This window comes from Lepisosteus oculatus, chromosome 21 (assembly GCF_040954835.1).
Source record: "Lepisosteus oculatus isolate fLepOcu1 chromosome 21, fLepOcu1.hap2, whole genome shotgun sequence".
Taxonomy (NCBI): Eukaryota; Metazoa; Chordata; class Actinopteri; order Semionotiformes; family Lepisosteidae; genus Lepisosteus; species Lepisosteus oculatus.
The window spans coordinates 16,411,205-16,438,590 of NC_090716.1; the positions used below are offsets into that span (position 1 = coordinate 16,411,205).

Below are 27,386 nucleotides of genomic sequence, written 5' to 3' on the forward strand. Positions count from 1 at the left end.
AGCCCAAGCTGACACCAGGGACTGTCAGGGGCTCGAGGCACAGCGCTGGTCTTCCACTCTGTTGATGCAGCTGTGCACAGAAGCATGTTGGGAATTCCCTGGAGACGAGCTGCATGGTAGAAATCAAAATATTTTTAAAAGCTGCTTAAAACACTTCTGTAGAACAGGGACTGCCAGGCCTGCTCTGGTCACACTGAGAAGATCCGATTTTTATTTGATCAACCCTTTAAACAAACTATTAATTACCAATAGTTGTGCCTACTATTGACATTTTATATTACTATCAATAACAAAAATAGATTATGCTACAGCCAATGTTACAAATTTTTAGATAAACTGTACTTATTGACTTAATGGTTTCTGAATATTTTTGTTAAATTTTAATGAGGTACTTAAAAAAGTTCATTTCTTTCTTTGTTACTGTATATGTTAAGAGTATATTTTTGTCTACACACAGTATATTTTTGTCCTCATTCTAATTTTGCTGTAGCTGGTATCGGGGCAGCTTGCAAGTAATCCTCAGTTCCTAACACCTGGAACAATTTTGTTTTGACCACATAAGCAATTGATTTGTTCATTTATGTATAGTGACTATATCACATACCTGTGTCTGATCATCTGAAATGAAAATGCTAATGTAAATCTTTTAGCTCTCAAGGACTGCAGATGACTGTTCTGGACTTAAATAATCAAAAATCCCACGTATTCCTAGTCTTTGCAAATTGGTGATTTGAAGGTGACCTGTAACACCTGCTGGCTTGTTGGCCACCTACTGTATGATGTCGAGGGTCAAAATAATGGTAAACTGGACATCCATCCATCCATTTTCTAATGACGTTACCAATACAGGTGATAATCAGCTGGAGTCTATCCCTGCAAGCAACGGGCACGAGACAGGAAAGGACGCCAGTCCATCACAGGGTACACAGAGAAACAACCACACACACACTCATACCAGGGCCTATCAACCTGCCAACCAGAGCTCCTGGAGGAAACCTGTGCAAACACAGGGAGAAAACATGCAACTTCCACGCATATTGCTACCCAGACTTTTTACCCAGCACTGCAAGGCATCAGTACTAACCACTGAACTTGCATGGGCTAATAGATACCAGTTTTGTTAGTGGTGCAATAAAAACTCTTTCAGAAGAAGGAAAGGGTAAACTTGTCCTTCATGTGACAAGAATGGGACATGCTGTAAATAGCACACGTGAAATCTAACGAAGGGCAGCTAAAGTTACTTGAAAGTTATAGATGTTGGCTGTTTTTTGGAGGCATTAAGAATTGATGCTATTTCATCACTTGCTGTCCTCATTCTACTGCAGCTGATTCTAAGGTCAGGTGACAGACTGAGGCACTACCTGCTCGGGATGGATACATGTGTGTTTAGGAGGGGTGTGTCTTTGTTTCCATCTGCCACTGACAGGAGAGTGATCAATTGTATTCTTCCTATGTCTTTTGACTCATTCAATGTACTACTGTTTCTGAGAGTAGAGTAGGAGTCCATCTGCTACCGGATGAGTGTGAGAAGGGTCTATTGATTATCTGTTGTTTCTCTAGATTATCTAACATGCATTTGTAGGTAATTACCATTTTGGTATTCTAATAGCATCAGGGCTATTGATTGAGTGAGCATCATTATTCAGTAGTAAGTCTCCCTTAAAACCATTAAAGCGTATTTTCAGAACATAAAGCATGCTTAGTCCTCCAAACACCTTATCTTGCATTGTTAAGGTGGAACTCTGTTTTTTCCAACTATTTAATGAAGAACAATGATTATTTTCCACATATATGTAAAGATATTTTTTTTCTCTAGCATTAATATAAAAAGATTACTTTGCTAAAAAATAATGAAGAACAAACAAAGGTTAATTCCATGCTGAGCAGTAGAAAGAAGAAGCGTCTGAGCCTTCTTCAGGTTTATGGGGCAGAGAAGGGGGCAGCCGGGATAGAAACCACAGGAGGGCTGCCAGGGCAGCTGGGTGGGGCGCACAGCTGAGGAAGTGTTCTTGAAGGGAGGTCTGTGTGCGAAGTGTGAGAAGCTGAAATCTTTTGGTTTCGGTTTTAATTTAGTCTATCATTGAGAGAAGGGGAGTGTGAAATCCAAGTTTAAGGATAATTTTGTCTGCTAATGCCTTTCTAAAGTAAGAGTCCTGAAATCTTTGATCCTCACAGCTCTGACATGGTCCCTGAAATGGTCAACCAGTCTTCTTGTGTCTAGCTGATGTAAATGCCTGGGCACTTTTTGCAAGAGATGCAGTGAATGAGATTACTCCATACACGTGATGTTCTCCGGGGACTCTGATTGGTTCGGACACAGTTACAGTTACAGCTGAGATAAAAACTAAACCTGTAACACATCTGTTTTCTTACAGCTTTATCGAATACAGGGTTGAGATGGAGTTAGACCCAGATCCTAACCCAGTAAGCAGTGGGTGCCAGGCTGGGTACACTTTCGAGGGGACTCCAGACACACACACTCACACCAGGGCCAGTTGTCCCAGAAGCCAGTTAACCTACCAATATGCCTGGTCTGTGAGAGGAAAACACAGTACCCATAGGAGAATGAATGTGAGGTGTGAGGCAGCAAAGCTAAGCACTGTGTTACAGTTCAGGTGGGTAGCTGCGTCAGCGTGCGTAGGCTGCAAAGGAACAAGTAATAGGTTTATTCCATGCTGAAAAAAAGAAGAAAGAGAACACAACGTTTCGGCCGTGGAGCCTTCTTCAGGGAACAAAATTCAGACAAAGAATCACAGTGAGCAAGACTGCATAGGCATCAGCCTAATTAACAAGTAACTACAATATTAACACAGCACAACATTACTTCATGGCTCGACATTGATACATGTCCAGTATCAAAATTCCTTTAAACATTTTTTCATTGTTACAATGTGCTATATAGAACAAAAAGGTCAAAATGTCAAAATCTCTTAATACGAGGCATACTGTGTTTGCAATGATTGTTTTGTTGGTACCAGTCAAAGTCATCTTGGATGCAGAGCTAATGACTTTCCCATGTTTGAGCACAAAGTGAGAGCTGCGCTATTGAATTATGCCAGATATGAGTTATGACTTGGCTGAGGTGCCATCTGTTTTGCAACTCTGGAAATCATGGCGCTTTTGTCCAAGAAGAGTGAGCAGAGTGACACCGAAAACATGGGGGCAAATAAGCTCTGAAAAATGAGAGGTGTCTCAACTCCCAGCATGGGAAACAAGGCATTCGGACTGGAAAGAAGCCAGCAAAGAACCAAAGGTTACCTTGTACAAATATCCTCACATAATAACAAACCAACAGGACCTGCCCAAGCGCAGTGGGCAGACGGACACGCAGGCGGTGCTGGAAACGCAAGGACATCCTGGGGACAAAGGGGCAGACAGGCCTCAATGGTGACTGGCGGCCTGTGTCGGAACGGCAGGCAGGCATGTGAAGTGGACAAGGGCGGTTTCGATTGGCTCCGGGGAGCGGGGAGATGGGCCAGTCGGCTTCATGCCAACAGGCATTTTTCACCGCTGATGCAGAGATAAAGGTTCAGGTTCACCTGAAGAAGGCTCCACGGCCGAAACGTTGTGTTCTCTTTTTTTTTCAGCATGGAATAAACCTATTACTGTGTTACAGTGCTGCCCTAAACTTGCAATAATAAAATCTTTATTTAGCCAATCAAGTTAAGAAGTGATTCTCATGTACTGTCTTAAAATCTAGGCCACTTTAGAATGCTATGTTTATTCTGGACATGCAGGCTGAGGTCACTGGTTATGATAAAGGGCTTCATCAAGAGTCTAGATGCTTTAACATCAAACATAAAAGTTTAGAGAAAAGATTACTATTTGGAAAGGAGGCCAGTAAAAGTGATTAACCTCAGAAGTATATGAAGAAAAAGGATATCATAACTTCCATGAATAGACTTTTAGGACTTGAGGTATCATGAATTAGACAAGTGATTAAACATAATTGCCAATTAAAAATTTAGCCAACCCTAGGAGTTAGTTCTGTGTCAGTGTTGAAACCCACCCCAGGGAATTCAGTTTTGTCTCTATAATAACAGTCATTTCCAAACTGTGGACCCAAAACTTGTGATTTGGAATGTGTTTTGTAGAGTGTGGGGCACTAAGTGGCCATTTGCTGGCTGCTTATTCATACACATCCTTGAAGAAGGAATTGGACGACGTTCCAGGGTCAATAAGCGAGCAGCACACAGATGGCCCAGTGTGCATCATCTTCCCTGTTCTAACATGGAGATCTTCCCAGTTCAACACTGGAGCTTGTTTTGCAAATGAGCTGGTCCTCTTTTAATTAATGGCCCATCTGTCTGTATTTTTGCAATGTGCACCAAAGAGATAGCCATTCCCAGCCATTCAACGCAACAGACACTCAGTGCAATTTGCATTGGGGCAGAGACGTTATTTTATCAGAGGTCAAAGCAAAGGCCAGAAGACACAATAACGAGCTGCACTGTATTGTGCTGGGGTTATGGTCCTTTCACCTTAAAATCCATATGAAATCTCAACTAAAATAACACTGAAAATGTCCACTATGGTAGTATTTTGAAAAGAACCTAATGGTGTTATCAAAGTAAACTTGAACTGATTGCATTTTTTGAAGTGAAACGGATATTTTTCAACAAATCCCTTGGAAAATTGTATTTTAAAGATAAATATACAATGTAGTTTAAAACATTGTGGCTGCTTGCTTTGATTTTATACAAGCAAAACAAGATTAGAAGTCAAGTCAGTATGTTCATTCCTGCTTTCTAGTGTAGTGAGACAGAGTTAATTAATTGCGTTCAAACATGCACACCTGGCACTTAGGAAAGGCAGCTGACTCAAGAGCATCAGTAACAGACAGACTGATGCCAATGTGATTTTGGACAGACTTTCAGTAATAGGCAGCCCAATAAGCAAAAGATCTGCCAACTGCTGATGTTTTTCGCACTCTGTCAGAAAAATCAAACATCGAGGGTCCAGTGAAGCCCACAGAGCTTTCTGTGCTTCACACAGTCAGAACGCATTTACTTACGAAGGTTAGACAGCAGGCAAAGTGACAGCTCTGGAAACAGAAGACTGCAGTGTGAGGTGCTGACAGGGGCAGGATGCAGGCCTAACTCAAGAGTTGCTTGGCTCTTTTTGCCTTGTATCTTGACGTGTGCCCTGGAGTAAGAGGGAGATGGCCCTCTAACTTTGTTTTAAAAGTTGTCTCCAAACGATTAAGACAGAAACATAAAGATGTGAATGCAGAGGGCAGGCCTGGGGGTGGGCTAAGTGTTGGGGGGTTTAAAACCTGGAATGACGCCTCAGGCCAGTTTCTGAGAGGCTGAGGTGGGGGGGAGGGACACGCAAAGTTCTGCTTTAGCAGTCATGCAGAACAACACTGGCAAGAAATGTATCACTCCCCCCCTAGGGCTGGTGCTGGATTGCTGGAGGGCTGCGATATTGAAAATGCCTTCTCATCTGAGCCAGTTTCCAGGGGGTGGGGGGGGCGGAGGGGTACGTTACGGTTGCTCGGGGATACAGGGGGAAGCTATGTAGGACCACGCAGAACAGCTTGTGCTCTTTCAACCCCCAGTGTTCCCTCAGAAGCAGAGGTCTCTGCTGGGGCAGTGGCCCTTTATCTCTGCATCAGCGGTGAAAAATGCCTCTTGGCATGAAGCCGACTGGCCCATCTCCCCGCTCCCCGGAGCCAATCGAAACCGCCCTTGTCCACTTCACATGCCTGCCTGCCGTTCCGACACAGGCCGCCAGTCACCATTGAGGCCTGTCTGCCCCTTTGTCCCCAGGATGTCCTTGCGTTTCCAGCACCGCCTGCGTGTCCGTCTGCCCACTGCGCTTGGGCAGGTCCTGTTGGTTTTTGCTATTATGTGAGGATATTTGTACAAGGTAACCTTTGGTTCTTTGCTGGCTTCTTTCCAGTCCGAATGCCTTGTTTCCCATGCTGGGAGTTGAGACACCTCTCATTTTTCAGAGCTTATTTGCCCCCATGTTTTCGGTGTCACTCTGCTCACTCTTCTTGGACAAAAGCGCCACGATTTCCAGAGTTGCAAAACAGATGGCACCTCAGCCAAGTCATAACTCATATCTGGCATAATTCAATAGCGCAGCTCTCACTTTGTGCTCAAACATGGGAAAGTCATTAGCTCTGCATCCAAGATGACTTTGACTGGTACCAACAAAACAATCATTGCAAACACAGTATGCCTCGTATTAAGAGATTTTGACATTTTGACCTTTTTGTTCTATATAGCACATTGTAACAATGAAAAAATGTTTAAAGGGATTTTGATACTGGACATGTATCAATGTCGAGCCATGAAGTAATGTTGTGCTGTGTTAATATTGTAGTTACTTGTTAATTAGGCTGATGCCTATGCAGTCTTGCTCACTGTGATTCTTTGTCTGAATTTTGTTTCCCATGTTGGAGACTTGAAATCAATTTGATACCTAAATGGTTTTTGACTGATTCTTTAATTTAGAAGTATTTTCTAATTCTAAGTGGTAAGTACACCTGCCTGTAATCACTATATTGTCACACACACACTGCTTTACTCCTTTTCATTGTTCATTTTAAATTAACTGGCAATAATTTATATATGAAAATGTTCTAAAGTCAATTGTTGTGTTTAAACTAACTTTATCTCTCTGATTTATTATGGTGTTCTTTGTTTGGCCGTGACATTTTTTTAAATGATCAGTTTCTTTAAAGTTGGTTTAATTCTTTTTCTGTATTAAATTATTTTAATTGTAAAAATACAACTGCTTTGAATTCCTTTTTTATCTACATATACGGAGAGAGACAGAAGTCTTTGTAGTACAATGGTACCCACAGTTATCATCGCTGCTTGTCCAGTGCAGGATCACAGTGCCGAGAGCCCACCTCATCGCTGTGAGCAGGACACAGGCACACCCACTGCAGGGCCAGTTCCGCAGGATCCAGTTAACCTCCAAGCATGTTTTTGGATTCTGGGAAGAAACCTGTTTAAACATGGGGAGACATGTAAACCTCATGCAGGGAACACCCACACCGTGAGGCAGCAGTGCTAACCCTGTGCCTCCAAGTTCTGTGATGTTAATTGAAAAGGGAGGTGATTATATTAAGCGAAATGTCAGACTGTCACAGACGAGTGTTTCACATGCAGGCTGTCACACGGAAAGCAGATATTTATACCTCTCTGATGCACAGTGGACAAGAGGGAAAAGTACTGTACTGTCCCCTATTTCTGGCGGTGCTCAAGTTAATATCTCAAGAGTACTGCAAGGTTGAACACAAAGTGTCGCGACAGGGACTTGGCTTGGTTTTCCTTGCGGCGCAGCCTGCTGGTCTGACCTTGGGCTGTGCTCTGTTTTGCAGGAGATCGTGCTGGTGGTTTTCTTCGGGGTGGAGTATGTGGTGAGGCTGTGGTCGGCAGGGTGCCGCAGCAAGTACGTGGGATTTCGGGGAAGGCTCCGCTTTGCCAGGAAACCCATCTCCATTATTGGTGAGCAGAACAACTCGCCACAGTGTCACCCCTGTTGTTCTCCAGCACGACATCGCCCCGTTCATCCCCTGAGTAAGCACATCATCTCTGAACCAGCAAAGCAGGACGGCCACTCTACTGCACAGTGTTTTCCAGCAAGGGCACATTAAAGAACGCGCTACAACCATTCAGACTTCTGAAGCTCATTTACAGTTTATGGCAAAAATAGGTTCTGCTGTCAAAGTACTAAAGCAAACTATTGGCTCCTTCACATGAAACAGTATTCTTCACTCAGCAATAAGTGAATCAAAGATGTGTATGCAAAGATGATTAATAATCCCGACTTCTATGTAAGACTCAAGATTCCAGTGCTTCTGTATGTGACCCTTTTTCCTGTGCTTGAGTTGATCAATAAGTTGTGTTTGTGATAGGCTGCTGTATTACTTCAAAAGGACAGACGGATCTAAAAAATACCCATTTTAAGCACCTGCATGTGGTGAGGCTTGCAAGCTTGCGGTACTGCTCAGACACTACTGGGAATGGGGGAGGGCAGGGCGGATGGGGAAAGCGAAGGAGCCTCCAGATAAGGGAAGAAGCCTGTCTGCCGATCAGGGAATAAGGAGGTGTGAGATTAATGGGGTCTAGCAGTCATGGGAAAGAAAGGCGCTCAGAGACAGAGGGGAGGGTGAGGATTAACTCTCGAGTTCCACTTTATTTGTCCAGCACCCCCGATTGTAGAGAGAAAACTAGCCAATTTCAGCTTTGCAAGGTTATTCACGGCAGTTATGTGGTTGATTAGAACAAGATGAATACAGCAACACTAAAATGGGGATAAAGTTTTATCTGTTCTTGTTCTCAGAGTTGTTTCCCTGTGATCTGTGTTGATTTTAGATATATCCTCTTCCTCTTCAGATGACTTCCATTTAAGTTAGAAGAAAATGTCCTCCAGTGCTCATTTTACCTATGTGCTGTTTACTAGGACTGTCAATGTGTTCCTGTTCTCTCCCCTCAGATTTGATTGTGGTTATTGCCTCCATCATAGTGCTTAGTGTGGGATCCAATGGACAAGTGTTTGCCACTTCTGCTGTCAGGTAATAATGTTTTCTAACAGTGTCTGTGTGTGCTCCCTGTTAGATCGTTCTAGATCTACAGTATGCATATAGTACTGAGTATTATTTCTGTCATAACACATGACCACCAAATTAGGTTGTCAAACTTCTGTTAAAAGCTGTATAAGTCAGTATTAAAAACTTTCAAAACATGGTTAAAATACAGTACCATCCTATTTAGTCTCACTACTGTCACTCTTCAGAGATTCAGGGTAAGTGTTGAAAATACGTCTTGTTCATTTGTTTCTTTGTTCATGTTTTAAATTCCAGTGAGCTTAGAATACTTCATCTCATGGCTTCATCTCAAAACAGACTTCTTCCCCTCTTCTTACATTAGAGAGAATCCCTTTAAAACCTTTAGTGTAAAACCAGCCTGTAGCTGGAGCATCACAAAACTTCAGACTCTGTGTAGTAAAGCTTTCTTAACACAGTAACAGCACAATTTTTACTTCAAAAAGACTGTACCTCATTTGAAGTGAAACTTTGAGTTTAGCACATTTGCGTATTTTTAAGCCTCCACTCTGCATTGCCAGGTTTACTTTAGATGATTCTTGGATGGGAATGGGGCAAAGCAGTGGTATTAACCTGGTGGTATATCATGTAGTGTAGATTGTGCCTCAGCAGCCTTAAGAACCTGCACCAAAGCAAGTTTGCTTTAACGAGCAGAGAAAACCGTTCTTGTCTCCCTGCGTTCCAGAGGGATCCGGTTCCTGCAGATCCTGCGAATGCTCCACGTGGACCGTCAGGGGGGTACCTGGCGTCTGCTGGGGTCTGTTGTTTTCATCCATCGACAGGTGGGCCTCCCAGCGTGACACCTTAATCACAGGGATTAGGCCTCTTGCCTTGGCACACCCCACCCTGGTCTCCAGCCTCCTGCTTTTGTCTGGGGAGCAAACTGCGTGTTCAGGCCACCAAACGGGTTATTTCTTTTGGCTTGAGTTTGTTATTTAATCCTTCACTTCTCCCACAGAAAGGGGAGTGGGGGCTAATGGAAGAAATCTACTTCTCGTAAAATACGCTTTCTTACTTGAAACACAAGAACATAAGACGATAATAAAGGATACAAACGAAGGGAAGCCATTTTGTCCATCTATCCCAGTAGTGTAGCTAGAATTTAATTGATCTCAGGATCTCATACAGTTATTTCTTATAAGAAACTAGGGTACTGGCTTCAACCACAAGGCTGGGGAGCTTGATTCACACTCCCATGAACCTTTGGATAGGGATGTGCCTCCTGTTCTTATTTTATATATACTTCCACGTAGTTTCCCGTTGCATGCTCTGGATCGAGTTTAACCATTCGTGTTGAAGAAGAGCTCTGAGATGACTTTGTCAGGGCCTTTGAGGATTTTGAATACTTGTATCAGGTCCTCTTCTAGTTCTCTGTTAAAGCTTAAGTAAGTCCAGTTCCTTGAGCCTGTCAGTGTAGGACTTGAGTAGCCACAGTGTATCTTGTTGCTTCTCAATAAGCTATCTTGACTGATTCCAGAGCACAAATATCTTTTCTTCGTGATAACAAAATTACCCTAATAGAACTGGGTCATCATGTTTCTGTCATCATTTCGAGATGTAGAGGTTACATAAGCACAAATTTAAAGTCACAAATTTCAGAACAAAAAGTGTTTTAAAGTCCTACTTACAGAGCTTTGTTGAATTGTTTCTTTACTGTTCAAAATATTAAAAATACCCTTGAAATGGAAGGCTGGTCTGTGATCACACAAGAACACAAATGCTATGTACACCCAAGATAATAGGATGCAGGACACAGCACAAATACTTTTTATGATCTGAATACACAATCATGTTTAATGGGATGAAATACAATATCCTGTGCTGTTTGTACAGGTGCAGTATAGTGTATGCAGTGCATGAGCTGCTTTGAGGGGCAGGATTAGGTCATGCTGGATAAATTACTTATTCTTTATAATTGCAAACATAGTTGTAAACTCATCCTCGATTACAATAATTTTAGTGGTATTTCAACTCTGCCTCACACCACAGTTACAGTAGGCAAGGTTAGACAAGGCTGTTCCATTCTGTGACATTACGAGTCTTAATGCCATCTGATTGTTAGTCACCTGTGATTTAGCAGATGGATCACTTTAAGTAAAGATGATTGAATTCAACAACCAAAACACAAGATGAAACACAGTCCTTCAATGGCTGGAACCAGAGCTGCCTCCCACTGTAACACTATACCGGAGAAATAATGTCGTTCATTAGTTTGAAAAATCCTGGCTGAAAGTCAGGCACCCTCAATGCATTTGCTTCTGTCTTCTGTCTGAGGAGAAAATACACCAAACCAAAAAGACACAGGAGGCAAGATTCATGCGGACTGACATTTCAGTTTTATTGCCTTGAAAATTTCTTTTTTGTCTCAGTTTTAGGAATAAAATGCAGTGCTTCTCCACAATCTGTACCTTTAATACAGACTTTAATTACTCAGGTACATAGCTGAATTACTATAACACAGACCCTTTAATGAAGTCCTTGAACTCATGGACCCACTTGGTTTGCAGAAACGTTCTTGAAAGCTGTGTCTTTTCCAGGAGCTGATAACGACCTTGTACATTGGGTTTCTGGGCTTGATCTTCTCCTCCTATTTCGTGTACCTGGCTGAGAAGGACGCTGTCGATGCAAATGGAACCAATGAGTTTGGCAGTTATGCCGATGCCCTGTGGTGGGGAGTGGTAAGCACGACTGATTAAATCACACATGTTTTTTTCCAAATTAAGTTCTCAATCCCTAAATGAACTTATTTTCTGTGGGTAATACACATCGGCTTTGGGATTTGCTGGGTGTTTCTTCATCGGACCCTATTGCTACAGCCCCTGTGGACGCAAGGCGAACGAGCAATCTGCTGTAAAATCCTCTGCCACGCCCCCTTGCCATGGACACGCCCCTTATCACCCTCACATGACCTGTTGGTGCCACACCCCCTTATAATTGACACCCCCCTGAATTCTGACACTGCCGCTTGTCACTGACTCAGGGCTTAGAGGAGAGAGCACTGATGAGAAGTGCTGTATGTTTTTCTGTGACATCACCGCAATCTCACAGGGGTCGTGCAGGATCTAGGCCATTAAAACGCTATTGCTTGGCAAATCCAGTTCACTGTGGGTAATTGCTTGCCAATTACTTGTATTTACTGTATTGTATTACTTGCGATTTCCACTGAATTTACATACTGTCTTAAAGGTGTCAATCCATTAGGACACCTTTGCTGCAGTACCACTTGCTATCATGAGTATTAAAGAAATAGCACAGTCACGCATAGTGTGTACCCTGGCATCCTATCTACGGTGTCCCCAGGATAGGCTCCTTCTCCATCGAGACCCTGCATTGGATGAACATTTAGGAAATAGAATGGATGGATATTTGTGTTTTAATGGATCAGCTCATATTTTATGGAATCTCCTTTCATGATGAACACCTGAAAGTGCTTTTTAAAATGGTTATTAAGGTCTAGCAGGACAAAAATCAAACACAGGAAATTAGTAGAGTTACTGTAAATTAAGCCAAGAAATCATTTTTAAAATGCACACAACTGCCAATCTGTAGTGTTGAACTCCACCAAAAGTCTGTTAAATCTGTTGAATTTGTATTGGTTATTGAAGAAAATTGCAATTGTGACCGTGCCAAAAATCACACAGACCGGGTTTAAAACGTCTTTCAGTTCATTTTGCCAATAATTCAGGTTTTCTCTGCCCCTTAGGTCCCTTTTAGGCACAGTTAGCCTTAATCGAAATCAGCCTGACTTTTATTCTCACTTAGCTGTTTGTCTCCCTGTCTTTAGAATAATGCTTGTATCTTCATTCAGTGATCAGTGCTGTGGGATCCCATTTCCCGGACTATCGCTGTATCATGCTGTTTTTAAGCCAGGGGCGTGTGTTTTCCTGTTTCCTGTTAAAACTGCAAACACAAACAAACAAACCTGATCCCAGAGCATCTTCCCAGTTGTTAGGGATTTAGCCAAGGTTTCATATTCCACTGTAGCTTTGGGCAAGTTAGTATCACACCCATTAATTTCCTTATCAGATTCGTGTACTGGGTATTAGTCCAGCTGCAGACGGGAGCTTTAAAATTTATAAAAGCTTCATTACAATTTGCAAAAGGCTTAGACTCAGCTGCATGTGCAACAGTACATAATACAATTGTTAATTAAAGTTAAACATTATATTATATTTAAAAAGGAAAAACAAAAACATCCAAACCACCAAATCCTGCATCAACACAACAACAGCTGTGAATTTTGAAAAAAGTGTTCGTATTTGGAAAGATGTTTACTTAAGAATGCCAGCAATCTTTTGTCATCAGCTATCTTTATGACCCTGCAAAGCAAAAAAACAAAGATGAAGTGTCATGAAGAAGAAGAAAAACGTAATTTTTCTCTTAAATCATACTTTTCTAAATCAATATTTTATAGTCTGTTAAATCCAACATCCAAATGGCCAAATCTGTTGTTCATATTATATACTGTACAATAAAAGAACTAATGCACATTCTCTTCGAAATGCCTGTTATTATAGCTAAGAAAATGAGATCGGGTTCACTGTTAGATGGTATCAATGTCATTAGTTTTATGGCTTTTTGGGAACATTCAATACAAATAAACGTATTTTTATGCTCTGGATGGCTGGGATTTATTAACGGGTTTGATGATAATATGAATCCCTGAAAATGGTTTTATCACAGAATTGCTAATTCACATAATCATCATACAATATGTAATTAGTTGAGACGTATTAAATATTAAATATTTTGTAACTCAAATATTAGTGTAAGTATTCTAATCTATAATTATGGAGTTTCTAGGGAAAATGGATTTCTCTCAGTTTCCTTTAGAAATAGTGACCGTGGCTGTAAATATACTTCCATGTAGTATGTTTGCTTAATTTAATAATTGTAGAAAACAGTCCTCTTACTCAAAGTGACTCTTTGCTATGCGTCTCCAGCCTGTGGAGGAATAACTGCTGTGCTGGTAATGGACCAATGGATACATTTGGGTGGATTAGTTATCATCATGCATTTAGCCCCTCTGCTGAGTGTTACATCACTACTTTCATAAATCATTAAACTGTTCTCATTTTTTGTTTCCTTAATGAGTCAGTAGTTTGAACATTAATTTGAAGAGGCATTCGGCTTCTTCAGTCTGACATTAACAAAATATTTCTTCACAATGGTTTGTTTTCAAATCAGCGCTAATTCAGCCGATTGGAAGAACTCAGTTTGAAAGGACATTTCGTCTTTGAAATACCTTGTTTTTTTTCTGAACAGGAGAATGTATTTGTAGTGCAAATACTATTAAATATCTATTATAGCATAAACAGTCAGTCCCACCAGACAACCTTTTTTTAGAACTAGAATTCTTTTTCGAAAATAGAATACAACAAAAATCCAGTAGAAGAAGAGTTGGGTACTGTTCAGACTTAGTAATGATTGTTTTCTGGCATTAATAAACCCTGGTTATAACCCGCTCAGTCTGTCGAGCGAATTACAGAATAGCTTGTGTTTACAAACAATGCCTTTACTATTGTAGCACAAAAGCATCTTCCTGGGAAAAATCAGAGAATGCACAGCTCTACAGTGAGAGATTTTAGTCTCGGCTATGAGCAACATGTCAGTGGATCTTGGGCAGTATCAGAAGCGCCACTTAAGTGTCTTTTGTTTCCGAAAGACCTAGGAGCCATGCAGCACTCCGACTGTCAGCCCTCTTGGAGTCTGTCTGAGTGCGGGTGCCGTTTACACAGGCAGAGCCTGACTTGGCAGACTAGAGAGCCCTGGCTGGGAGACTGACTCATCGCGGCTGATCTCTGGCCTTTGTCCTCACACGAACTTCTCCCCAATCACCTCCACCCCCACGTCTGCGGTGTCTGAGTGTGTGTGCCCAGCAGCTCTCAGTGGGAATGCAAGGCCCTACAGTGGAAACATGAGGATTATAAACTCTCCCAGCTTTATAAGCGGACTGTAATGCTGAAACACCGCAGTCCATTCATTATCTAACCACTTCAACCAATACAAGGTCGCAGGAGAGCCGGAGCCTGTCCCAACAAGCAATGTGTGCAAGGCAGGGTACACCCTGGGCAGGACACTAGTGCATCACAAACACTCACACACCCCCGGACAGCACCCTAGTCCATCACAGACACACACACTCACACCAGGGCCAGTTTTCCCAGAAGCCAATTTACCTACCATCATGTTTTTGGACTGTGGGAGGAAACCAGAGCACCTGGAGGACACCCACATGAACTTGAGGAAAACATACAAACTCCACATGGACAGCTGCCAGGTCCAGAATTGAAGCCAGAGCCCCAGTGTGCGAGACACCAATGCTAACCACTGCACCACCGTGCTGACAGAAATGCATCAGTATATCTTGGAAAAAATGTACTGGACATTTTTGTCCCCATTCTAAAATGTCTCAGTTTTTTCTGCACCAATAGGATACAGCTCACTTCCCCAAAAAGTATGGCCTTGATGGACTGTCAAAACCTAAGGAAAGAAGGATGGATACTGTATACAGTATACTGTAGAAGTACTTGCTAGCATTTGTTCTAGATGTTTTTGACAGAAACCCCATGTAAAATCATTATGTGATATACAGTAGTGACCTCTTGATTCACTATAGGCTAGGAATTTATTGACCCGTTCTGCTGGAATGAAAGTCAAGATGAAAGTTAATAATCTGTTTCTGAACCATGTTCCTTCAGCTACCTGGTATTTCTGGTACTGATTGTGGTAACTTGCAATAAGCAGACTTATACAGACTTCAACACTCTTCACTATGACTTAACAGCAGGTTCTCAGATGGTGCTCAATAACACTCTCTTCACTAGGAGATTGTGTCCCGAGGTCAAACAACATTACACTTCTATGTTACAACATCTGTTACACTGATAATAGCTGATATTAATGGTTTCCTGTTGTCCTGTATGCATTTGTATGTCTTGGAAGATATATGCAATGTCTTTTTTACTGGTCTCTATACTCTTCCCTTAGGTTACTGTAACAACCATAGGTTATGGTGACAAGGTGCCCCAGACGTGGGTAGGAAAGACCATCGCATCCTGCTTCTCAGTCTTCGCCATTTCTTTCTTCGCTCTCCCAGCGGTAAGTCACTCCTTTAAAGCCCTTTTTGTAGTTCTGCAAGTTAAACCATGTAATTAGGCTAATAGTTTTAAACGAGAACTTTACAATCCCCCGACATCCAGAGCCTACAAAGGTTTTTGACAGGAATCAGTCCAAACTGACATTTAATCGGCAAATAATGTCTTAACATTTCATTTGTCATTATCACACATGTAGTATCGAGGTTTCAATCTTTATCTGACAACCACAGGTTAGGTCCTCTGATAATCTTCTCTATTCAGGAGTAAAAAAGTTCAGTATTTGTAACCTGTAAGTATGCAGGATATTCCATTAAGCCCCAGAATGTATCTCGTTGCTCTTCGCTGGACTATTCTCAGATCAGCAATATCTGTTTTTTATAACATGGTGACCAAAATGGTACATGAGTACTCTACAGTAAATGGAATCTTACTAGTAGATTGTAACATCAGATTTTAATTATATGCTCCTGACTATATATATATAACATTTTGTTTAAATTTTATATTGCTATAAAATTGTCTAGGTGATTACAGAACAGTCAGGTGTAGTTTTTAGCATTTTTAACTTAATTTCTTCATGGCTTTTTAGGCTTTTCTTGCACTCGTTGCTTTCATGCACGTGTCTTTAAAAGCCCTTGTGTGCCAGGTGGCTGACCCCGGTCTAGAAGATGTAAATGATGTTTCAGTATAAACCCCAAAGGCTTTTCCAAAAGTGGTCTCCTCAAGTTCAGTGCTTTCTATGTTGTATTTGTAAATTATTTTTTTGTGTGTAATGCACTGCAATTTGCATGTCATCTGCCACATTTGCCCAGTCTTGAATTTCATGTAAATCTTTTTTAATTTAATTTTTACAGTTTTTGCTAATCCTCCTAATTTGATATTGCAAACATGAGTAGTTTACTAACTGTATCAGAATCTACAGTAGATCATTGCTATAAATTAAGAAGAGCAGGGATCCTAGTACAGATCCCTGAGGGATACAAATTATGCCACCCATATCTGAGTATGCCCCCTTATCAGTACTGTCTGTTCTCGGTCCAAACTCTAACATGAAATAAGTGAGTAAAATACTCACTTGGTACACGGGCCATTTCCCTTTCATTGTCCAGAAGTTTCCCATTATTGTTCCAGATGCTTTTGCTTCACCCTTTACCCATATTTTGCCGTTGTAGTGCTGAAAGAAGTGTGACAAACATTTGTGAAATGTCAGGTTATGAATTGCTCTTGGTTTTGTTTTGTTTTCATTCCCAGTGGAAGTAGGTTCCTTTAATATTATTAATTGGATTCATCAGGAAATGGGTCAGATGAATGAAGTGTTTGTTTTCATAGAAAATGTTAATGTCGAATTTGTTTCTAGAATAAACCCTATGAGGAAGGATGTAACTGTATATTCTTATCTTCTGTGTAAGTAAGCAGCAGTCAAAATCTCTGAAAAATTACCAACCATGTGCATTCTATATACAGTGCTTATAGAAGTCTACACAGCCTTACCAAAGTAACACATTTTGTTATTTTTGTTACTTCAACCCAGACACAAAAAAGCCATCCCAGTGGTCTGTTGACACAGCAGCTCCTTGTTGCCCATAGTTGACTCTTTACTTTGAGAGGCACTGCCCAGCAGAGGAGACCTGCAGGAATGGCTGCTTTTATTCTGAAATAATCAGAATCACAACAATTGAACAGGGGGAGGCTGATTAGGTTGCTGTGTGATTTTCAACGTGATTGGTTACACCAAAGTTAATTTACAATTGCTGTTACTGAAGGGGGGATGTAAACCTACTGTATCCAGCCCACTTTTCTAGTAATTACTGTTCAGAATGTTTTAGCATTTGTTGTACACTTGGAGGCTGTGCATTACAAGGTGTAAATAAAGGTTCAATAGATTCTGATTTAATATTTCTTTGGAAAGGGTGTTCAGACTTTCTATAGGCACTGTATGTGTGGCATTGTCTCAAAAATAAGCAATCAAAATCAGGTTTTTGTTTTGTTTAAGAAAATAACAGAAAATGTCAGATGCTTGCAATGTGCGTAACACCTTGCAGCCTTATTCTGATGAAGCTGCCTGTGTGGTGATAGTGTATTCGTGTGGATGTGTCCCCCGAATGGCGCTCTGTGAGAAGGCTGGTGCTAAACCACGCTCTCTGGCCTTCTGTGTAGGGAATCCTGGGCTCTGGCTTTGCTCTCAAGGTGCAGCAGAAGCAGAGACAGAAACACTTCAACAGACAGATACCGGCAGCTGCTTCCCTTATACAGGTGAGGTCCTACAGATAGCGTTTAGCAAGGGCAGTTTGCTCCGGTTCATTGCACTACCCATGTAGCCTTTTCTGCTCTTACATGCTGTTTCAGACCTGTGTTCATTTGTCAGCATTTGAATTGCTTTTGACGACACTGTGATGACATGACCATCATGTCATCACTCTGAAGTATAGAGGTGAAACTCAGAGCCTCCTCGAAAGTAGTGCCATCTGTTTGCTCGAGTTCCTGAGCCACCATCTTTTTAGAACTCTTCACTGCCGGCGTCTAGGGCATATTTCTACCATAAGGTTGTTCGGAAACATAGAACAATAAAAATCAATTCACTGCGCACAAGTTCAGAGTGAAAAATAAAGATATGTCTATCGGTACATAGTGTAGAATCTCAGTCCACAGAAGTAAGAAAGTAAACAGAACTGCTGAAGTAATGGATTACCACTGTGCTGGACAACATCTGAAACCTTGTTTTAAGACATCAAAACTTGGACAATATTCATACAGGTGTGCTTTGAAAATTAAATTCTTTATGTATCCTCCCTAAAAGCTTTGAGGATTATATGTGTTTTTTATTGCTTCCATTTCTGACTCTGTAGTGTGAAAGGGAGAATAGACTGATGTATCAAATGCAAATGACACATTTACAAAATATTTCAGGGTAATAATTTGATTATCCTCTTCAAAATGATGATCCTCATGATTATTCTCTTTAAAACTCTATCTTTCTAATAACTTTACAGCACTTATTTCCAGTTCTGCTCAAACTGGTGAAACTCTTCCCTCACCACTTGGAATCCTCTGCGCTGTTTCCACAGACCTCCTGGAGGTGCTATGCTGCCGAGAACCCAGATTCAGCCACTTTCAAGCTGTATGTGAAGAAGTCCGTTGTGTCCAACTCATCCGTGGTGTCCAGCCCCAGACCCAGGAAAACGGTTAGTGTTGGGACCATCCTGCACAAAGACGTTTATAGCCTGGAAATGCAAGATGGGATCTTTAGCTTCCTAACGACCATGAGAAATCCTTGTTGTGTGGGTGTTCAAGAGGGCTCTGTGAGCAGGCGTTCCTACACGGTGGAAGTGTGGTGTGTTTGTCATCAGAGTCAGATTGTTCTAGTGAGCCCTGTTGTGGCAGTCCTCGATCGTTTGTTATAAAAAAGCTTGAGAACCTCCTGGTCAGAGAACCTATAAAACATTCTAGGAGTGAGTCCATGCTCTGGCTTCATAGATCAGGGGTTCTCAGTCTTGCTCCTAGATTAATCCTGTGTCTCGTTTTTATTCCAGTAGGGTCCAGGATCATCAGTGCTAAATAGTTCCTGCAACTGTTCAGCTTGCTGGTGTAGACTTTTTTCCATACACGGTGCTTGATTTTCAAAGTACACTATTTAAAGTGTATTATTAGGTGATCAGTTGATGGATGAACAGAAACGTGTGTGAATGACACTGGTTGGAATGTGAACACTCACAGAGAGGCTGTGTCTTTCCTTCTGCTGAAGGCCAGTTGGATATATATCAGCTTGCACACCTGAATGCATGGTGTCCTGAAGCTCACTAGTTAGCCCAGAGTTCTTAAGAAATGCAAGTCTTATTCAACTTTTTAAGAACTGGAAGCAAATGTAAAAAAAAGGTCCATAAAATTAAATAAATTAGCGTATGGTTGAGAAATTGAGAATTTGACGGGAGCAGAAAACAGAAGACACAAGGGTTTCCATGAGGCAGGACTGAGAACTCCTGAATCAGGATACATTTGAAACCAAGGCCCAGACCACTACTGACAAATCCCACCAGGCGCAGAGATACCCGGCCATCAATTAATTTTAGCTTGAATTGTACCTCTGGAGTTTCTGTTGCTCTTTTCAGGTGAAGGTTCGGAGGAAGCTGAAAAGCGAGAAGGACAATGGCCTTAACTCACCCACCATTCCTAGCATCACGTATGATCACGTTTTTGACAACCGAAAACCAGAGCACAACAGTGTTGACACGTATAACAGCTCAACAGGTAAGACAAGCTATGAGTTCATATTGGACAGATCATTATTTGTAACATACTTTTAATGCTTTAATAAAGGACTGAACACCTTCATGTACTTGTCTTCAACAAGTACAGTAGTTGAGCACCCACATAAAACACATACAGCAACAGGGCGACTCCATAACACAGTATCTGAACTCCCCTATATGACAAGTACGACAACTGAGCTCTTTTGTATAACAATCATAGTATCTGAACACACCTATTTAACAATTACAACATCTGAACACCTCTGTCTAGCAAACACTGTATCTGAACACGCTTGTATGATGTGTACAACATCTGAGCGCCCGTGTATAACAAACAAGCACTGTACTTGAACACCCATATTAAACAAATATAATATCTGAGCACCTTTGTGTAACAGAGTACGACACTCTGTTGTCTTGTCGAACAGAGGCATGGCAGATAGTGCTGTTTGTCCCACAACCTTTGAGTTCTGGGTTCGATTTCATTCCTAGGCACCTTCTGTGTGAAGCTTGTACATTCTCCTCGTGTTCTTGTGGGGTTGTGCCTGTTCTGCCGTTTCCTCCCAATTTCCAAAGATGTGCTGTATAGGTTCATTGGCATCTCTAAAATATCCGTATGTGTGCTCTGCGATGAACTGGCCCACGACTCGCTGTAGGTAATGGATGGATGGTCGGATTGACTGTTCTGCATGTAGGAAAGAAAGGTGCCACAGTCCAGCTTCTGTTGCCTTCTCTTGCTGGGCTTTCTCCCTTGAAACCGTGCTTGGTGTATGGGGTATCGCTCTGTCATTACCTGACTTCCTTCTTCTTTCTCTTGCTTCCCTTCTTGTATCTTCCCTCAATTCTGTACCTGCCTGCCTGTGCACCTCTGTTGCAAGTTTACAGGTGAACCCGATGCTTTGAAAATAACAGGTAAGAAGAGTTTTAGCTCTGCTTTGTCTAAATATATCAGGTACTGCCTTTCTGCTCTGAGAGACGGCTGAGATTTGATGAATTAACCTTGGGAGGTCTAGAAAAACACTGGTAACACTGAGGAAGAATCCAGGTAACCCTTCCCACATTGGGGAAAACAGTGGCCCTGGTGTATATTATTGTACATCAGTCTAATTCCTGATTGTAATTACTGCTCGGTTTGGATTTCAACAAACATTGGAATATATCATATGAAACATTTCATCAACATTGTTGATGAGAAATTTTAGATTTAAAACTACAAAATTATATTGAAGTTCATAATTATTGTTTCTTTAATATTTATGTGTTCATGGTATAATTAAGACATCAGTGGACCCTAGAAACTCACACAGATGTGTCTCGCTCTGCCTTATAAATAAACAGCCTACTCGTTAAAAACATAGGTACAAACATCAATGTGCACATATGCACAAATACATAGATTATAGACAATATGAGCTTAGTTATGTGAAAGTTTGATGGTGAGCTAAACAAATTTAATCAGAGCAGATTTAATAAATGGTTCTCAATAGATAATAGATCAATGAGAGGAGGCCGGAGTTTCTGCAGGTTTTAATTGTAGCTCAGCTCTTAATGGGACCTCTTAAACCACCTCATTAATGGGACCAGTTACTCCTTAACAAAGACCTAGAAAAGCTACAGAGACACAAGCCCTCCAGGACCAGGACTGCTCACCACTAATTTATCAGGGATTTCTCTTCTCCAGACCAGGGTATTAAACTAATGCCTTCGCTGTTTTGGTCACTGCATTTCCAGTTTCCTTCTATAGCCGTGCCACAGATGTAATCGACCATAAATGATGGAAAATCTGTGGCAGTGAGAGGTGATGCTAACACTGGAAGCTTAAACTACCTGACTGATGACTGTCTGAGCATCTGACAATAATCAAAGTCAATAGTTGCTCTGCTGTAAACATGAAGCAGGGATTGCAAGATTTAAATCAATGGTCATATCATCTGACGTGCGAATACATGAATCAGTACAGCTCGACCTTGTGTGAACCGGGGTCCGGCTGGGCTATCCTGATCTCCCTTGTCACTGACTTCTCCTAATACACTAAAGCCACAGTTTGGGATCCTTTGCCCATTAGTGGAGCCTGTTGTTCCAGTTTTCTAAATACTGTGGTGTTGTTGCGCTCTCTGGAAAAACTGGCATCTGCTTTAGAAGCCTTCTGTATGGGCCACAGATGTTTTCACTCACATTGCAAGGTGACGCACCACTGTCTCCAGCTGGCTACAAACGAAACTGTAAAAATATTTGTTTCATTTTTGCGAGGGGTTTAAATGCACTTTCCAGATGAATTAATAATTCCTGCAGTGGTCTGCCAAGCTTTTCTTTCTTGTTGTCCTTATAACCAGATGGTATTGTGCAATCTCGAGGCTCAGGGAGCTGCTGTGGTACAGCATCTATCAGGTTTCTGTCAGCCACCAACCTGTTTTACTCAGTGTCACAGGTGATGATATTGTTCCTTCTTGGGCTGCGTATTTTGTGCCACTCTCATTTCACAGATCCACACTCACATTGCCCATTGCTGAGGCAGATACCCGCGTGTATTTGTTCAAATCTCCCCCTGGCTTTTACCAGTCACAGTATCCCCAAATATGAACTGGTTTCATCACTCTGCTCCCCTCCCCACTGAGAGGTGGTGTGTGGGGAGCGTACTGGTGCATCATCCATGTGGGGCTGCACACTGGTGGTGGTGGAGGGGAGTCCCCGTTACCTGTAAAGTGAGTGGAGTGTCCAGGAACTCCTTTTCTTTCATCCCTTTAAAGTGGTCTTTCCTCCCTCTGATTTTTCCTCTGTCCTAGAGATTTTGCTGTGGTGATGTGTTCTCTGTCGGTTGTGCCTGACCTTCTTGGCTGTTGTTTCGCTGTCTTGTGTGTTTACTGCTGCTATAGGACGCCAGCAGTCCTGGACTTCAATATCCTCCTTTCAGCTTGGCTCTCCTTCGCCAGGTAACTCTGCTCTCTGTCTTCTCTGCCTGTCTAGCACTCTCTCGTCTGTCTGCACGTGAGAAACACAACTGAACTGGACTGTGCTGTCAACTAATCTGTCATTTGAACGAACAATTTGAGCATTCTCTTGCATCAGAAATGTATGGATACACATAGCAGCAGTTTCAGCATCTTGTATGTCCTATACCAAATAAAGACAAAGACAGAGCACTCAAATAAGGGCACAAATGTGGTAATCATGGAATTTGAATGGCTGCAAGTTTTTCATACAGTATGACTTTCTATTGAAAGATCAAATATTGTAAACCAACCAAGGGGGGGAATTCTGAAAGAAGCAGAAAGATTTTGATTTGAATAAGAATAATGTGGGACAGGAACTCTAGATCACACTAATATGATGACAAATATTGCTGTGGCTGAAGTGTTCCAAATTACCTGAAATATCTGTGTTATCTGCTTGAATTTCCTATCTTCTTTCATTTTTATGTCTTAATGTTTCTGCTTTTCAGTCAAGAAAAATGCAGGTTTTCTGGATGTTCAGACACCCAGACCAATTCACCGCACCAACAGCTTTGGAGACGATCTGGACTTAGAGGGGGACAGTGTCCTGACTCCAGTCACCCACATCTCACAGTAAGTCACGGAGCATTTCTCAGTGTACAGATGGTTTATTAAGTGCCGCACCTTCCATGATGTTCTCATTTTTTTACTTTAAAATTGAAAATCTCCCAGTTTCACAGAACATTGCTGTGCTTCAGGAAGCATCTACTGTACACTGTCTTTATTTCTGAAATGTTGTCCTACCCTTGGCACTGAAATATCATTTTTAAGAATATTTGTTATCACCTTGACTGCATCAGGAAGATATTCTCATTCTTCATATTTAAAGATGTAGTTGTGGCAGATTGGGTCCCTGATTCCAACCTGCAGTGTCGTGGAGGCAGCAAGCTACAGTGTACGCTGCTCTTTATCAGTCACAGGACTACGGCATCACGTTTTTCTGGATTTGCCTTTTGAAAATATTTTGATTAGGTATTTGTATCATACGAGTGTCACCTTTAGGGTTATTGTGATGTTTTGTAATGTTGTAATGTTTTGGCCTGTTGGAGCCTTTTGTTTTGATTGGGCTAAAGAAAAGTTGCTGTCTATACAAAACAGACTCCAGGTGGGCTTTACTGTGTGTGTGGTCTGTCAGAGGAGAGTTGCTGCTTTTGTGCTGCATCAAATCCATTTTAAAGTTAGCAATTCCAACTTGCTAGAATTGTGAGGTTGTTGGACCTTTTTCTTGTTCGTAACGTATCTTTTTTATGTAACTAGTAGTAGATGTGTCGTTTGCTCACTAAGTCACTTTGGATCGGTCATCACGGACATTTTGAGTGTTGGAGCTGTATGTGTGTTAAGTGAAAAATAGGTGGGAGAGAATTAAAAGTAAAGTATGTCTTTTTGCTTTTAGGTTGAGTTTTAGAATGTAGCACAGAAAATAATTCTGCATTAGAGAATATTGTCTTTTTTATAGACTGCTTTTCTAAAATTGTAGTTCTGTGTAATGAATCAACAAAAACAAGTCAGTCAATTAAAATAAGTTAAATAGTGGTGGTACGGGGCCAAACTGAACGGAAGGGCTTCCAAGAGGGACCTTTCAAATCCTTATAAAATATCAATATGTGAAAATGAGCAACTTTCATGTAGAACTACACACTGTCCACTGTTCCCCAGCTGTAGGAATATGCCAAGATGCCACATCTTTATTTTTCTCTTGCGCAGAGGCTGCAGGAAGCAGTTAGCAATTTAATGTGACTTTCTGGAAATGGAAATATTTTATGGCATTGTGTGCATATTATTGTTAAAAGAGGGCTAAAGCAAGACATTCATATTTTAATTAAAATGAATCACAGCCCCTTGGCCCTGGTTAAACATTTTTGGCATGCTATCAAAGGCCTGGGAAGCAAACAAAAGGATTCTTCTCCTGCCGGACGGGCACTTCTTGCCGGGGAACCAGCATGCTCCCTCACGACTGCGAGAGGGAGGCACATCTGTCTCGACTTCAAAGACATCACAGGGGACGAACGCAGGAGAGGCACTTGACTTCTGCTGCCTGCTCGAGTATAGTGGGGCAATACTCCCGAGGCGTTAATTCAGTTTGGGACGTGTCGCCTGTGCCAGACTTTTTTTATCCCTGTATATTTACTTTGTGCCTCAACGATGAATCCGTTCTTGGCCTGGGTATTTCATCCTTGGCTAATCGTAACACCTCGGACTATTTAAGGGCTTTGTTCTGCTGTTTAGGTGGAGAAAAGCCTGTAACGTACAGTGTCTGTACTAAAAGGAAACTGCAGTCTCAATTTCTCAAACCAGTTATTAAACTGTAACAAAATAAAGTTATTGATGGTATTTCAACAATTTACAAATTCAGAGTTTAAGACAAAGTTGTAAAAATACTGTAAGTTGCCATGGTGTAGCAAACCCCTGGTCTCACCAGGAGCAAGAGTGAGAGTTCCCACGAATTGTGATGTGAAGCAGCCCTTCCTGCTCACTAGTCACTAGCTCACTGTGATGTCTAATGTAATAAGATGTACAAGCGAATAAGAACAGGTTGTCACCGCAGAAATGTTCCGATGTGATCGGGACGCAGGGTTAAGAGGTAAGTAGTATAGGTCGGGAAAACCATCTCGAAGTCAAGAGCAATTTTTCTATTGGATTAAAAGAGACGTACTCAGAAGTCTGCTTGTTTACAATGTAACAGGGCCACTTCACATCATAGGAAGTTTTGTTGCCTCGTTCTGAATTGTAGAGTATGGCACCGTGCATACCTGGAATTTTTTTCTATTTTGTGATGTAACTTGTAAAACCAATTTACTTTAATTGAAGTGCACTCATCAACGCCGAATCTTTCTAACCCCAAAATAGAAAAATAGTTGCAGTTCCCCTTTAATGTACACTTGATGCTGAGATGTCCACCTTGTGAATTTCTTTTTTGCTGAAGCTGCCAGTTCAAAGATAGATCAAAATGAACAAGACCAGCAAGTGAAAATGTGCACACTGCAGCTGTTGCCGTTTCTGCCAAATCATCATCCTTTCATCCCAAAGGATTCCAATGTGATTTACATATGGGATGTCATCCACTTGGTCCATCTCCGTCCCTTTTCAAGTGTGCTGGTGAAAATGCAGGAGCCGTTCAACATTGCATTTTGTCAATATTTTGGAGCTGTGCTCATAGTAAATGTGCCTCTTGTAAGCTCTTCTTGGTAGTGTGAATATAGTACACACAATATAAGTGTGTCAGATGTTGTTTGTCAGTATATTGTAGAATGGTGCAATGAGGGTTAGTTTGTTTGAAAACTTTTAATTAAAGAACACATATCAGATCCAAACACAGCCTACTGTATTTGTTTTAGGAGGGCAGTGAATCTTATCGTATGGCTGTAGCCTAATGCAAATGAGCTTACACACAAAGAATAAATATTATCTGCAAATATGTACTGGGCCATGTGTCCTGTATGAAGGACAGAATAACCGGTTCCAATCCATCCTTTAGTAACTTACTCTTTATCTTTATCAAATATAATTAAAAGCTATATTGTCATTTGAAACTTCTAGATTGTATGTTGGATGTTTGAAGGATTGTGTAGGTCTTTTTTTCTTTGAAAGTGCACTTGCTGCTGAAGGTTTATTTTGCAGCTGGGGTGAGTGTTCCTTCCTGAGTAGTGTAGCTTGCTCCACTTTCGCATGTAGGTGTGACGGGGATGCTGATAATTAGCCCCTGTTGTCACTTCCTCCTTTTCTTTGAGGAGGTGTGAAATGAACAACTGCATCTGACTGTCCATCTGTCTCTCAGTACTTCAGAGGTACCATTTAAGCAGCACTGTGAGGAATAAGGAAGATGTCCATCTAAATGCTTAAACATTTCAAAAACCTATTAGGATTAAACCGTCAATGAGCAAACTAATGATTAAACCAAAAGAGACCATCCATCTTCTAACCGTTTCTTCCAATTCAGAGTTGTGGGGGAGCCGGAGTGCACAGCACTGTCCTTTTGGAGATGTAAAGCAGAGCAGAGCTGCATCATTTTGGAGAAGCCAATCATAGTTTTTAATTGTTATGTATTGTGTATTAGACCTCAGCCTAAGCTGGAAACAGTCAAACATTCTAGCATTTCTGTTATTCCCATTGTCTGCACCAAACATTTCACAGTTCATCCAGAGTTATGTGAAGTGGAATATGTATCACAATTATCATTTTAAACATTTCATGTCCCAACATCTCCGCCTCTGTAAATAAACAAACAAAAAAACATTAGAAACGCACGAGCACAACTACACACAAAAAAGGCAGCAGAAATGAGAGCTAGTATATGAAAGCAAGTCTTAAGGATCTGAAAGCTGGCTGTCTTGCAACATCTCAAATGCGCTAGGAGATCGTTCCACAGCCTAGCAGAGACAGAACAGAAAGCATGGGCTTTAGGAACCAAAAGAAGAACACAGGCGACAGGTACGTGAAAGGAGCAGTCCTACTGAAAAAGAGGAGTGTATGGGATAACAAATCA

General features: G+C 41.4%; 1 protein-coding gene across 2 annotated transcripts in view; it reads left to right on the plus strand.

The window, feature by feature from the left end:
- Nucleotides 1-27,386, plus strand: part of kcnq1.1 (potassium voltage-gated channel, KQT-like subfamily, member 1.1) — a 282,710-nt gene that overhangs the window by 52,127 nt on the left and 203,197 nt on the right. The window contains exons 4-14 of one of the 2 annotated variants that reach the window (XM_069181428.1): nt 7,340-7,466; nt 8,458-8,536; nt 9,252-9,348; nt 11,104-11,244; nt 15,557-15,667; nt 17,824-17,919; nt 18,732-18,848; nt 19,773-19,911; nt 20,799-20,825; nt 22,787-22,843; nt 23,353-23,476. In XM_069181428.1, the coding sequence (XP_069037529.1) occupies nt 7,340-7,466; nt 8,458-8,536; nt 9,252-9,348; nt 11,104-11,244; nt 15,557-15,667; nt 17,824-17,919; nt 18,732-18,848; nt 19,773-19,911; nt 20,799-20,825; nt 22,787-22,843; nt 23,353-23,476 (1,115 nt within the window). The remainder of the gene's footprint in view (nt 1-7,339; nt 7,467-8,457; nt 8,537-9,251; nt 9,349-11,103; nt 11,245-15,556; nt 15,668-17,823; nt 17,920-18,731; nt 18,849-19,772; nt 19,912-20,798; nt 20,826-22,786; nt 22,844-23,352; nt 23,477-27,386) is intronic. The other variant, XM_069181429.1, reaches the window with a different exon arrangement.